Here is a 14,223-nt window from a genome sequence, read left to right as displayed (position 1 = left end):
AAAATATCTGAATTTCCTGGAGAAACCCAAAGAAAGATATACAAACACACAAACTCTGGACGATGTCAGTTATCACGAAGTTCAACACATGTGAATGACACCATATGTGAATGTGTTTCGGATTGATCTCTTTCAGCTTTGCTGTCACACCTTTATATAGTCCGTTAATATTTGACGCTCCATCAAAAGCGTCTGCCACACATTTTTCGATAGGTATTTTTACTTCAGCCAAAGACTGTTCGAGAGTTTGAAAGAGGTTCTCTCCTGTTGTTGAAATCACATGTTTGAGGGCAATAACTCTTTCCTGAACAAATCCATTGTACACATACCGAAGCACTATGGAGCACTGGTCATATGAGAAGACATTTAGGGTCATGTCCATCATGACAGAAAAAACTCCAGCTTGGTTAACTTCTTTGGCAATTGCTGTTTTGATTTCAAGTGTATATTCTATATACATTATGTATTTGGGCATCATATAATTTTGTATATGTATACTTTTTCAATGTGCATATATACGTAAAATAATACTGTATATCTACTATATTATAAATGCCATTGTATGTTTGTATGTATGTATGAGTATGTTCCACATCTCCTCCTAGATGGTTCAACCGATTTTGAGCAAACTTGGCATAAATATTCTTTGGTACCAGGTATCAACACTGTCTGGGTTAGCAACCCTCAACTCTTCCCTTTGCAGAGGAGGAGAGGGTGGAAACTTGAACCCAATGCAATTTAAATGGGGGTTATAACAGTAGGAATGGTTTTAATGGTATAACGTAAGAACGAGAAAAATAATTTTAACGAAATTTTGGAAACATATAGGTTATAGTGTGACATAAAACAGCCTTGGTATATAACGCCACTAGTGCCCCTAAAGGCGGGAGTGGGAGGGAGAGACATGCAAAAATGATCCAAAATGACCGAGATTAGAGTCAAATCAATATATTTCGAAGTCGCTGAGATCATTAATAGTACCACCAAAGCCTAAAACAGAAAGGGCATGGCCATAGGCCGAGTAAAGACGGGATCTGGGGGCGGAGCAGTGGGGGTGGGAGGGTTGATATATAAAAATCATCCAAAATGACCGATATTAGAGTCAAATCTATAAATTTCAGGGTCCTTAAGATCATTATAATGATATTCCCAAAGCTAAAGACAGAAAGAGCGAGGCCGCAGGCCGAGCAAATACTGGGATTTGGGGCGGAGCGTGGGGTTGTAAGGGTGATATGTAAAAATCGTCCAAAATGACCGATATTAGAGTCAAATCTATATATTTAGGGGTAAATCTAATATCATTAATAGCATTCCCACGCCGAAAACAGAAAGAGCGAGGCCGCAGGCCGAGCAAATACCAGGGTCTGGGGTGGAGCCTTAGCTGGCCAAAGGCTAACAAATTTATAAAATAATTATGTAGCTTTTTTTTTTTAATGTGTTCAGAGAGGAAACTGTGCGCCTTCCCGAGGCTAAGACGGGTCTTAGTCCCTCCCGAGGAAGGCGCAAAGGCACTGATTTGAGGAGGGCGCAGCGGCCATCGGGCCGGTACTTGATTATGGCCAGTCCACCCCTGGGTGACCCTACTTTAAAGGCGTCTTCTTTCTTGTACAATACGTCGACTTCGAAACTTCTTTGTGTGGTGATGCAACATACATAGGTAAGTAGCTGGTGCTGCTTTGGTTCACTAGGACCCTCTGGTGAACGATTGGTGAACAAGAAGACGCCTTTAAAGTAGTGTCAGCCGTAGGTTGCACTGGGCGTTGACGGGTTTTAACGCCCTATTCTCCCCGCTTCCTCTTCCCGACTTGAAAAAACTTACCAAAAAAAAAAAAATGCATCTTGATACAGTATAGAGCATACGCTCTTTAAGGTTTCTACACAATCCTTACTATTTAGGGTTGAAAGCAGTGAATTGTGTGGAAGTAAATCAATTTTCTCCCGATTTAAAAATATATTCGAGAATAATTTTGGTTTAAAAACATTATTTCCAAAATTCAGAATTACTTGCGTTCAAGTTTGCATTTAAGTGATAACATTTAAGGTGATAAAAACATAAGGGATAAGGTGACGAAAGCATTTAATTGAAAGAAAGAAACTCTTGTACTTACTCCTATAATGTACAGCATCACTAGTTTATTGAGATTTTGATAAATATTTACACACAAAGTCATCGAGATCATCAAATGTCATCAAAGAATCAGCATTATAAATAGATTGGTCGTAATACAGAAGATAACTTAATAGTGTGCAATAAGTTTTCATATTTTTTAAACTGTTGAAAACTTTACATTTTCTTCTACCCGTATACATGAAATTATTGTAAATACTTTGGCGGCTGTATGGCACTTGGGCAGAAAGGAGCTGAAAAATCACTTTTAGAAGCTGCCTTAGATACCGTCTGTTTTAAAAGGGGATTGTTTAATTTTGTCAGCGTACAGAAATTTGATAGAAAACTCTATACAAAAGATATACTTGTTAGTTTGTAGCAAGCATTTTGAGATTTATTTGAAATTGTCATTCTACTGTATATTAACGCATCTGCCATTGGTAATACAGGAAGTTAAATTTCCCATGTTAAGTGGATAACTTCTCAAACTCGCATCCCCATGTCAGGTAACATTTTTTTTTTTTTTTTTCACTATGAGAATGAGATATTCAAATTTGTTGGCTCACCGAAGTTAAGAGTTTGGTTTAGATATGGATGACCGCAAGTTAAGATAACACTACCAATATACATTTCCAACTATCGGTTCTGTTCCCAATTTAATAATAGGCTCTGTGTAACATAACGCAAAGAAAAATCAAGTCATGGTTGGTAAGGATGTGACATGTTATCTCAGAAAACCCGGTCAAAATCCTTTAAGCAAGTTGAAATTTGTAGATTCCGTAAGCCATTCTATGGACCAAACCATCCTTTAAGATTGGTCAACTTGCGGTGACGAATTACCGACACTACGTCACTATACAGCCAAAATTTGTTTTGTTACAAAATTACATTTCCATTAGCATAAAACTTCCGAATAAAATTCTTTACGTATATACCTCCTGTAAAATACCATATATTAGTATTTAACACACCCGTACACTTTCAAACTCATATTTGTTCACTCTATGCATGTTTAAAAGTAAGGTGCCGACGTAGAAAACGGGAAAAGATGGATAACAGCTGCCCTTATTGTTTATTTGGAACGCCGCCTATGGATTGATGACGAATTAGGCAATGCTTATATCAGCACAATTCTGGAACATTTCTTGTGGACCGCATCCCATCGCAGAAGTTCCGTCTCCACAATCGCCCCATCTGGTTGCTGAAATTAAGAATTAGAAATTATAATTTGTCAACAATTAATTACTTTTATTAATCGTACTTAGTACATTTTTCCAAAATATTTCAATTATTATGTATAACAAAATTGGTATTTATCTATTTACTATAACGTTAAAATACCATAAACAAAGAACAAAATCAAATAGCTCGAAACTGATGTGTGAAATACTGTGAAAAACAAATCAGTTTTTTCAGTTACTTCGCTAAAATGAAGCAAAACGAGCGGAACTAGATTATGAGAAATGCGACACATTTCTAGGGCTTTTGGTTTTGAACAACGTGACGGATCTTGACTAAATTTTGCCTGACGGTTATGAGATTTGGTGGTAAGGTTCATGAAAACAAAATTTGAGATCTGTTAACAAGGATGAAAATCTCGGAAAACCATTTCTCCCATACTGGTCAATGAAGCTTAATGATACGTAAACCCATACAACCATTTATATTTTTTAGTGTTTATAACTTCTAGTAAAATAGTTAACAGAAGGAATTTATTCTTGCTTCATAGTAGAGTGTAGGAAACAGAGAGTGTTTGCAAGCAGAGACATGTGAATGACACAGAAAGTTATGGCGCCGAAGGCGCAAATGTGGATTTTATTGGTAGTCTTCAGAGAATGTCTTGTTATTTCCGACATTGCCACTTAATATACATTTATATATAAAGTGTTGGAGTGCTCATACTGTGTGCAGTGATTTCCTTGTGGAACGTTGTAGAAGATTGATCATTCTATCCATTCGACTTGGCAATATTGCTGTCACTGGTATAGTTGCGCCAGAAACATGAAATCGGCACCGTTTTCAATGTCCTTTTTCGGCTTGCTATAGTGTCAGAGTGCCATATTGGTGCTAATGGAATGCCACCAAAAGTGAATAGCAACTGGGAAGGGTGTATCAAGGCTTTTTGATAATAGCAGCTTAAAGGCAATATGAACCAAAACATTCATTCTACAAAGATGCATGTGATTTAATATAGTGATATTAATAAATGCATAGCACTACCGGGCAGAAGTTAATAATGTGTGTTACCGTTGTTGAAATAAGTTACATCAGTGTGTACAGTGAAATTAATCTTACAAAAGTGAAATCTAAAGTGGTGTGAAGTTTGTATTAAAGAACAATTGAAAGTCATCAAGACGTTGAATGTTATTCTGGAAATACTGGAAACATTTTTGTTGGCAGGACGAGGGATATCAACGTGGTTCGGAGGCAAGGTGTAGCCAAGGGGAGGGCCAGGCCCCCCCCAAATGACCAACTTTTGAATCATTATCGTAAGATTACCTCACTTCGGCCATTTAAAAATAATAAAGTTTATAAGTAATAATTTGCGGTAAATTATTTACCGATCATTACCAATCGAAAAATAGTATGGTATCAATTCCATTTTTGTGCACCTAGTAGCTTTCCGTTTTCAGCTGTTTAGAAACGCGAAAATAAATGCCGATTTTCAAAATGGTTCGAAATCGAAAGCAGATAAGTGAGTCGTGATAACGGTTTCTCATGTAAAATAATATTGTCTAGGGCGCTCTTGTTCCACATTTCGATTATCTTTTATCTATTTGAAGATATCACATAATTACTGTAAAAATTAGCGGTATTTTAATTTCGCCGGGATGAAGACTCTTAAGGAAGAGAAAGGAGCAATAGTTTTCCTAGTGTATGAAAATAACCCAAACGCACCTTTCCAATATTTTCATAAACCTATTCTTCCGGTGTGGAGAACAGGCATTTTAGCTGCTATAGTATAAAATGAAATTTTACTTAACAACACTGTAGTATAAAGTAATAGTTATTTTGGTAATAATAATAGCAACGCATTAAATGTGGAACATAGGCTTATATTAATTGATAAACAAATTATAATCAAATGGAAAGATCAGAAAATGGTGTTCCAAACATTTACTAATTATACTACTTCCCTTGCAACTTACATATAATAAACAATAGTTTATTAGTAGTTCTTGTGTGAAATACTATGGCTCAGTGATACTTCAGGATTCTTGATTTGCGAACATGATAAATTCCTGATTGATTCCCAGGTCATGTATGTCTGTATTGGATAACATTATACCAATGATTTTTTCTATCGGTTCTTCCGTTTCCTCACTTTATATACATTGTATCAATTATTTTATTATGATTAGTTTAAATTTGACACATGTATCCTTTATCCTGCATTTCATAAGTAAAGATCATTAAAATATAATTGTTATGTTTTATTTTAATTTCCTTCTCTTTATATTCCTCAATAACCAGATTTAAAAAAATTAGAAGTCGTAGTTATGACCTGATCCTTTATACACTTCGTTTCCCTAAGAAGATTAAGAGAATTAGCGACTAGTGTTTCCATGTATTTTTTTTATGAACCTGTTACAATTCTGCTCATGGTAACTGCAAAACCACTTCGATACTCTTAAAGACAAGTTATTATACCTATATTACGTACCTGTAACGTATCTCCACTGCACCACACATTGTGAACATGTTAATCCTTCAGGCAACTTAACATGCACATTGAACTGCCCATTATTATGGTTTGGAACATGGTATTGTGTACCAGCACCACTAGCCAATGGTAAGAGATATTCATCGAAACACTCCTGTGTTGTCAGTTTCGTTGGATCGTTGGTGGGACAGAGACGAAATTCAAAATAACCCCAGTGATTTGTTGTTAATAGTGCCGTAAATGTGGCCACCTGTCCTGCAGTGTAATTGGCCGTGATAATGCCAAGCCCGTATTGGCCTCCAGCTTCATTAGGTCGAGGGCGTGCCAGTTGATATGGATCTCCGCATTCGCCACATTTTCCGTCATTCTGGTCCCATTGTACCTGTAATAATTGATTTTCGATTTAGAAACTAAACCAACTTTTCTTATCAGTAGTAAAACTGCCAAAAGGGCATAAGGTTCACGTGCAAACTGACCATGAGTCAAATTTGGCCGCCGTTAGAAACGATGAGCAACTTGTTATTGTGCCCAGGAGGTAATAGAAGATTTTCCTGTTCTTTACTTGAATAACGTCACTTGTAGATCTTGATTTTCAAGGAAATTAGCTTTTTTGTGCGCAACGTGATTGACACATTTCTGAAACTACGGAGATACTACTTTGTTGATATTTTTTCTTAAAAGAAAAAATAGATGTTTCAATTATAGCGTTTTCCCTAAGTGTAAACTTTGGTCTATCAGATAATAGGTATCCAATTAAGTAATTCGTGCTCACCACATCAAATTCTACTTGTATACAGTTGATATTAGCTTGTCCTGTCTACAACTAAGAATAACAAAATCTGACAAACACTAGCTGTATATTAACAACAAGTAACTGTCTGCAACTAAGAATAACAAAATCTGACTAAAACGTTAGCTGTATATTAACAAGTAACTGTCTACAATTAAGAATAACAAAATCTGACTAAAACGCAAGCTGTATATTAACAACAAGTAACTGTCTGCAACTAAGAATAACAAAATCTGACTAAAACACAAGCTGTATATTAACAAGTAACTGTCTACAATTAAGAATAACAAAATTTGACTAAAACTCTAGCTGTATAAGAACAAATAACCATCACAGTACACTGCATGAAAAATATTGGTTTGTACGGGATGTCATTTCTCCGTTACTATTGAAACCAAAATTGGTACCAAATTTCTACCACGTCCAATTTAGTGGAGAGATTAGAATGAAGGTTAAATATATTCCTGGGACGCTTATACCTAATTGATTACAGACATTCTTAATTGATTACATCTTCCTATACATATAGCAGTTTCTACTCTACAGCGGTCAATGTTTAAACTAGATCAGGGTTTGAATAGAGGGTTAAGAGAGAATATGGTACCTGTTCGTATTACTATCAGCCATTAAAAAAAAAAAAAAAGATTAAAGAAAACTCCTCCTCAATCTCGTATCAGTTTTGGTCTATGTAGAACAATATTGAAACAACAAGTTATAGAGAATTAAGAACAGAGATTACATGTACTCTTGGGGTGCTCAATCAACCACAGGACGCTACTTCTCGCTATCTATTACCGTTTCGGCTTCATCCATAATGATCAGCATAAAAACTACAAGTGGTTGATTTCAACCACGACTGGGGGATTGATAACCTACATTAACGAACCCGACTCCCGACTTTTGACTCTGTACAATCTGGTCAAAATTGATGGTAATCTATCAAATAAATCTTGAGATTTTTTTTTTTTTTTTTATTCCGGATGGATGGACACACGAACAGAGAAAATATATATAAAGAGCTTTTGGATAAATCACAATTCATTGCTTTTACCATAGAAAGAAAATAGAGATAATAAATCTGATAAAGACAATGATAAATCAGAAAATGTTACACAAGTTATTGCAAGAAGTATGTGTCAACTCTGAAAACATTAATTCAAGTATATTTAAAATTAAAGAGTTAATGATAATTATAGGTTGCTCGTTGCTTTTATCTCATTAATTTTAGTGTTCACTGTCCACCTTTGCTGATATTATAATGACAGGCTTAGGCATGGGCGGCGATTAGGGGGCGCAAAAGGGGGGTAGTTGCCCCCACTTTTTTGAAGCAACCCATTAATGTATGTTTCATTTGGATATATAAAGTTTTTGTATGTATTACTGTTTCATAGAAAAATGGTACTATATAATATTGGCCGTTGCGTGAGTACGTATTGGTTGTCTTCCCCTAAAGTTAAGAAAGATACAGGAATTGCGTTTTAAGTGCGACGGAAAACAATCCAAAAATTCGAGCATATTTTCAATCCAGAGGTATAGAAGCCAAACCTGCTAAATCCATTTTCAGTTTTGTCAGGAAAGGAAGAAGTGATGCCCTTATGTTTCAGAATTGTTGAACAATTTCTTGTTTAGTGGTCTCTACTTAATACAAATGAGTGAAATCAATCTCTAAACAAAAAAAGTTGTTCAACAATTCTGAAAACATGAGGGCGTCACTTTTTCTTCGTTCCCAGACAAAATTCAAAAATGGATTTAGCAGGTGTTGCTTCTATATTCCCTTCTTACAAGCAGGAGCGTCATTTAGGGGGGGGCAGGAGGGGGCAATTGCCCCCAAGAGTTTGAGGAACACATGTAATTTAATCGATTGTCTACTAATACACTAGTACAAAACGTCAAAACCTTATGTTGGTGATGCTTTTGCCCCCCTCAAGCGAAACCTGAAATGACGCCCCTGCTTACAAGGGTTCAATATGTTAGTTAGCCGCTTTGAAACTAATTCAGAGAACATTTCGGAAAAAAAAAGCATTTCACAAGTTATTCTTTAATTGCACAAAAATTGACAATTCCTAAAATGTCTTCTCTTCTTTCTAAAGTAAGGCATATTGATTACAAAGAGCGTAATAAGAAACAACTTATACCTTTTCCATTGTTTTGTAATGTAATATACAAGTAAAGTGGTGTGTCTTTAGGGGTGTAAGTGTGTATACAATTAAATTTAGGTATTAAGGTATTAAGATTAAGGTATTCTAGGTATTAAGATTATTTTGTATAACTGTAGTGTGGAGTGATTCTAAGTATTTTGACGTGTTCCAAGAAAGTGAAAACTGCACCTAATGGCAACGAACATGTTTCGGGAAGCTTCAGAAGAAAATATTTTTTTAAATGTCGTAACATATCCTTGTAGTATTTACTATCTTTCATTTTCTGAGATACATTTAATGGCATGTCTGGAATTAAAAATATAAGTTGTTCATTAATCCTCACTTATATGACTTCTACAAAACAAGGCTCATTATTCATTACTATGATTAATATTATCCTTTCTATTTATTTGTTTTGTAAATTTGTTATTAAATTTCTGATCACACAATTTTCCAGACAAAATTTTAAGATGTTCATGAGCAAGAAATCAAATCTCTTCTTACACTCTCGTTATTTAAGAGTACAAAGGTCTAGTACCTACTACCTACTTGCGTTGGTCTTGTCAATTTACTTAATAAAATATGAAATACGATATATGGTATTTTAACTGAAACATATAGTATCCTATTAGTTATACAACCTTCAGTCAAACAAAGTGTTAGAAATAGCCATTGAAACTAAGATTGATATACAAATATTCAAATCATGTCTTGCCCTCTCACTTTTAACGTCCAATCGCCGCCACTGGGCTTAGGTAGGTATGTTTTTGGATCAGTTCTACTTTAATAGTTAGCTTTTACTGAATCTGTTACCGTTGACCACGAATGACACCTTTTAGCAACATAAAAATTCATTTTTCTTGATAACTACGCTCACTCGTATAACTTTGTTAAGTTTGATGAGATCTAACTGTTGATATATGTGTCATCTTTGAAAAAAGAATTACCCTAATATACGGAAAGAATAACTATATAATTAGTCATCCTAAATTCTTCTAACCAGACTACATTTGCTGTTTCAATAATGTACGAAGTTATCTGCAAATCCTGATGTAGGGGACTAAAGGTAATGTTTTGGCTTCTTTGAACTACTGTACATATAGTTCCAAAGACCTATCACTAATTAGGCTTATTTTCAGTAATAGGTCCCTTTCACTACAAGATATTATTATTATTATTATTATTATTATTATTATTATTATTATTATTATTATTATTATTATTATTGGTGTTCCTCAAGAGACGAAATTTTCTCGCCTTGTCTCGACTGTGAAAAGAGACGAGAAGTAGCTTCTAAAATTTGGTATGAGACTAGAAATATAACCATCTCTCGAGACGAGACGAGACGAGAAATCATACCAGTTTTGTTGAGAACACAAGTTCATTCAAGTCTTATATCTCAAGCACTGTTTAGGTGTAACATGATTCATAGTATAAAATACTATAAATTGATAAAAGTTATTGTAGTACAAACATAATGAAGGAAATTTATCAATGTTTAAATACATGCAAGTTATTATACAATAGACTACAATAAAAAGTATTGTTTAAATACTGTAATATCAGACCCTCTGTGGACTCCTCGTGATGCTTGACGATTCTAATCATTTCTAGATGAAATTTAAAAAAGGAAAACACCATTGCATAAACTTAGTACAGAAATTTACAAAAGGAGACGAGAAAATGTCGAGAATCGAGATGAAACGAAACGAAACTTCTACCAAATTTACGAGACGAGACGAGGAGGCCTTTATTTCTTGTCTCGGGGGCAATATTAATCATCATTTACTCACATCGATTAAGAGATTCCTAGGGCAGGGAAAATTTCCATCAACTATGGTAGAATTTACTCCCGAAACTTCTAGGTAGTTAAAAGTAAAATATAGACGATTGACTCTCAACCTACAATTCCACGATTCACTGATTTGCCCTGGAAGAATGTTTCATGCAATTCATGTTTATTGTATCAGATTGAATTTGAAATTTTGGATGAAACATTGTAGCTCATGTCACCTTCCATAGTAACAATAGGAGAAACAACTTTAATGTTTTGCAATTCAAATGAAACCCAAATAAAGAAAAGGCTACTAGATAGTATCTGATGAAACCAAAGTAGATAACGAAACTATTGCACGTTATTATTATTAATTTTTAATATAAGTATTAGTTTGCTTACTGAGTAGTTTAAATTAAGTTTAAGAAAAAGGCTTGATGTACTTTCCGAATTACGATATTATTGAATCGCCTTTGAGTACAATCACTTAGGTTGCGAGAAAAACATGTATTTCATTAGCCACACGCATTTTCTCACTGTGAGTAAAAACTATATAAATTGATTATTTCTGCAAAGTAACAGGAATTGTCTTTATACTTCTGTGTCTCGCGGAGATTGATACTATTCAAAGTGGGTCTCTTACTGGAAAAAGTTGAGAAACTTCGTTGTAGTCTGTAAATAATACAAATATTTATAACAAAACACGAATAGCAAACACATTCCAGTTTTCTTTATAACGCTGAAAATTAACGCTTGTATTCCATTGTAAGATATTGGAAGTTTTCTAGATTAGCTTATGGTACGAACACGAACTGCAATGGCCTTCTCAGCTGTTCTAGTAGTTAACGTGCGTGTAATAGACCATCGGTTCGGTTCCCAGTGAGAGAGCATTGAACCCATTACGATAGATGGGATTTCATCTTAAACTATAGGTCCATGTCTCACATAGCATCAACGCTGAAAAGGAAAAATTAACTTCAATAAACAAACAAACAAACTGCAATGAATATTGAACATTCTAAATGGTTCAGGCTTAAAAAAAAAACAAATAACAACAATTAGAGCAAACGTACAGAAAAAATCCCAAGTAACTATATGAAGCTCAAACAGTTTAGGTGTATTGTGAAACAACGGCGCCTACTTTCCAAATTTCATCGGGGTGCATATCAATTGCAAGACGTGTTATATGTTTTTAGAGGAGTTTCGGTATTTTTTGGATTGATTTCCTGTGATTTTGATTCTATTCACAGTATGGTAACATTTTTTTTTTATTATGGGAACTACCTTTGATTAGGCCAGAGACAGGCAAGGAATGGGAGAGTATGTTGCTTGCTTGCCTTTGCACAAATATATGTGAAACTAACAATTATGTTTTAGAGGTTAGAAATTTTAACTTCCATCTCAATATTTTAATTACTTATTATTTTTTGATAATGGCAAGTGAGAAATATTTACTTTATTTTCTTGTCAGACTAAAAAGCTCGTGGGTGCGGCGCACCCACAGGATTATTTGTGTGGGTGCTGGAGCCCTGGAGCACCCACGTAGTCTGCGCGCATGTTGTGAAATATACTTATTATTATAGGAAAAGTATTTGTTGTTCAAGTAAATAACTAACACATTGTTCCAACCTATAGATTTTGCAAATTTGGTTTCTTAATTCGTCCCAAACACATAAAAAAATTAATGTTAAGTGTACGAGTATATGTTGCTTTACGTACAAGTGAAAATGTAACACAATTGTGAATGTTGTGGTAAATATTCACTTCCTAAAATTGAGAAATCTCTATCGAGTTTTAGGACACTGAATAATGTATTTGACCAGTACACAGTCACCGGAATCGAATCGGCAGCATGTATAACAGAATCAAGGAAGCTAACAATTTCGATAACAGAAAATCACTTTAGTTGATATTAAACTTATACAAATTTCAAACTAAATTGATGACCAGAAGACCAGACTAAGACTTTCATATGTTGCTTACTGAAATATCGTGCTTACCCCATAACCTCCACAGAATAATTCGTTGTCGTTGTAATTTCTTGGTGTGTCGTAACCTTGTCTCCATAATGAAGACCTATTTGGCGGATCTACCAGATATCCATGTCCAGATACCTCGTACAGCGCCCAAAATAAAGAAGATATCAGGAAAAACGTCCTCATTCTTGATAGTAAGAGAGCACCGGAAATAGTTACTGACTTTTGAATCAATGAATACAAAAGGTGCTGAGTGTAGAACAATTCTTGTTACATAGGCTTTTTATAGTTATATCATATCTTAAGATAACTCCCTCTCTTCTGCGCTTTAAGGACAGCAATTAGACCTTGGTTAATGAGCGATAATGACGTCGATTTATCTCAATATATGTCAATCATTATAGAAAGTTGTAGATCCTATTCTTGTTTGCTTACGTTTCGTAAACTGCGTACATACTTTTCTTCTAAACATACTTTTTTTTACCTGTTATTTTTTCCCGTTCTCCGTAATTGTATTTTGTTATTGTTTTGAATGATAAAAGCGTTGGCATTGCTTCTAATATACTATAATTACATGTTTCCGATGATTTTGTACACTGAACAGTGTGAATTTTCCTGTACTTCTTTTATAATACTAGGAGAGAAGTTGTACCGATATGGAAGTAAAGTTACACATGAGTTTAATGAATAATGATATGCTAAATCGGAACCAAACCTGTTAAAATTCAATATAACTAGCTGAAAGGTTAATTTTAATGATCCTCCTATATGTTAATTAAGAACTTGTCAAATCACGGTATAATTGCCTTAATTCAGAGAACTTTATTTTTTAAGGAAAGTTTCTTGTTCATTTTTGTAAGAAGAAAGATTAAATATTTTGAGTATTAGAATACTTCAGATTTATTTTATAATGAATTCTAACCGATAACTCTATTAACTATAATTTATTATAATAAACTAAACAACTCTATGATTTAAGGAAATTGATCTTATCTTTTGCTAATTGAATCCAAGAGTATGCCACTTCATGGGCAAGCGGCAAATGCATGTGTTTCCTATGTATGTCACATCGGTTTGATTCCCTTTAGGGTCATAAGTCTTCGTAAAGACTCGAAGGAGTTTTAGGATTCAACTTTAAACAGTTACCACGTACCAACGATGCTAAAAATGGACACTAAACTTCGGTCATTAAATCAACTAGTCGTGATTGTTATTATGTTACTTATACTAGGATTCTGCTCAGTTTAAATTACCACATTTGACCCATCAGGACCTGAAAACTACCCTCATGCAGGAATACGAAAACACACACACACAAAGCTTATGAAATCTCTCTTGGAGAACATAGCAAACAGTTTGCAGCATGTGTTGGTGCCCAAGGTGGTCATATACTTTACTGATTTGCTCAGAGCCCTCTACATTCATGACCAGTGATATTTCATGTTATCATAGTCATCCACAGTACTTTCCATGTGTCTGTTTCGCTTTTTTTACATCCTTTTTCTTTCCATATTGACGAATTACTGCCTTATTCGGTTAATAAAACTGACATAATGTCAATACCCATATAGCTGTCATATACTGTACCCGAATTATGTTCAAAAAACTGTCGCTGATACTATGTTCGTTACTTAGCAATTGTCATCAGTGTACAATTTTTGCTGTAAATCTTAGAAAACACTTATCTATGATTCTGCTGTAAATTTTAGGAATCACTCACCTACAATTCTGATATACATCTTAGTTATCACAATCATTTACCGAAGATTCTACT

The 14,223-nt window shown here is 34.5% G+C and overlaps 1 protein-coding gene across 1 annotated transcript; it reads right to left on the bottom strand.

Annotated features, from left to right (window-relative positions):
* Positions 1 to 2,102: 2,102 nt before the first annotated feature.
* LOC145664078 (uncharacterized) lies at positions 2,103 to 12,689 on the bottom strand. The gene is made up of 3 exons (XM_081730417.1): positions 12,474 to 12,689; positions 5,772 to 6,153; positions 2,103 to 3,308 (listed from the first exon to the last, which is right to left on the bottom strand). Exons 1-3 carry the CDS (start codon positions 12,633 to 12,635, stop codon positions 3,214 to 3,216), a joined length of 639 nt encoding a protein of 212 aa, XP_081586543.1. The 5' UTR covers positions 12,636 to 12,689; the 3' UTR covers positions 2,103 to 3,213.
* Between the last annotated feature and the right edge of the window lie 1,534 nt (positions 12,690 to 14,223).

This window comes from Thermobia domestica, chromosome 11, assembly GCF_964235325.1.
Source record: "Thermobia domestica chromosome 11, izTheDome1.hap1.1, whole genome shotgun sequence".
Taxonomy (NCBI): domain Eukaryota; kingdom Metazoa; phylum Arthropoda; class Insecta; order Zygentoma; family Lepismatidae; genus Thermobia; species Thermobia domestica.
The sequence above is the reverse complement of the archived record's forward strand: the minus strand, read 5'-3'. Positions and strand labels throughout refer to the sequence as shown.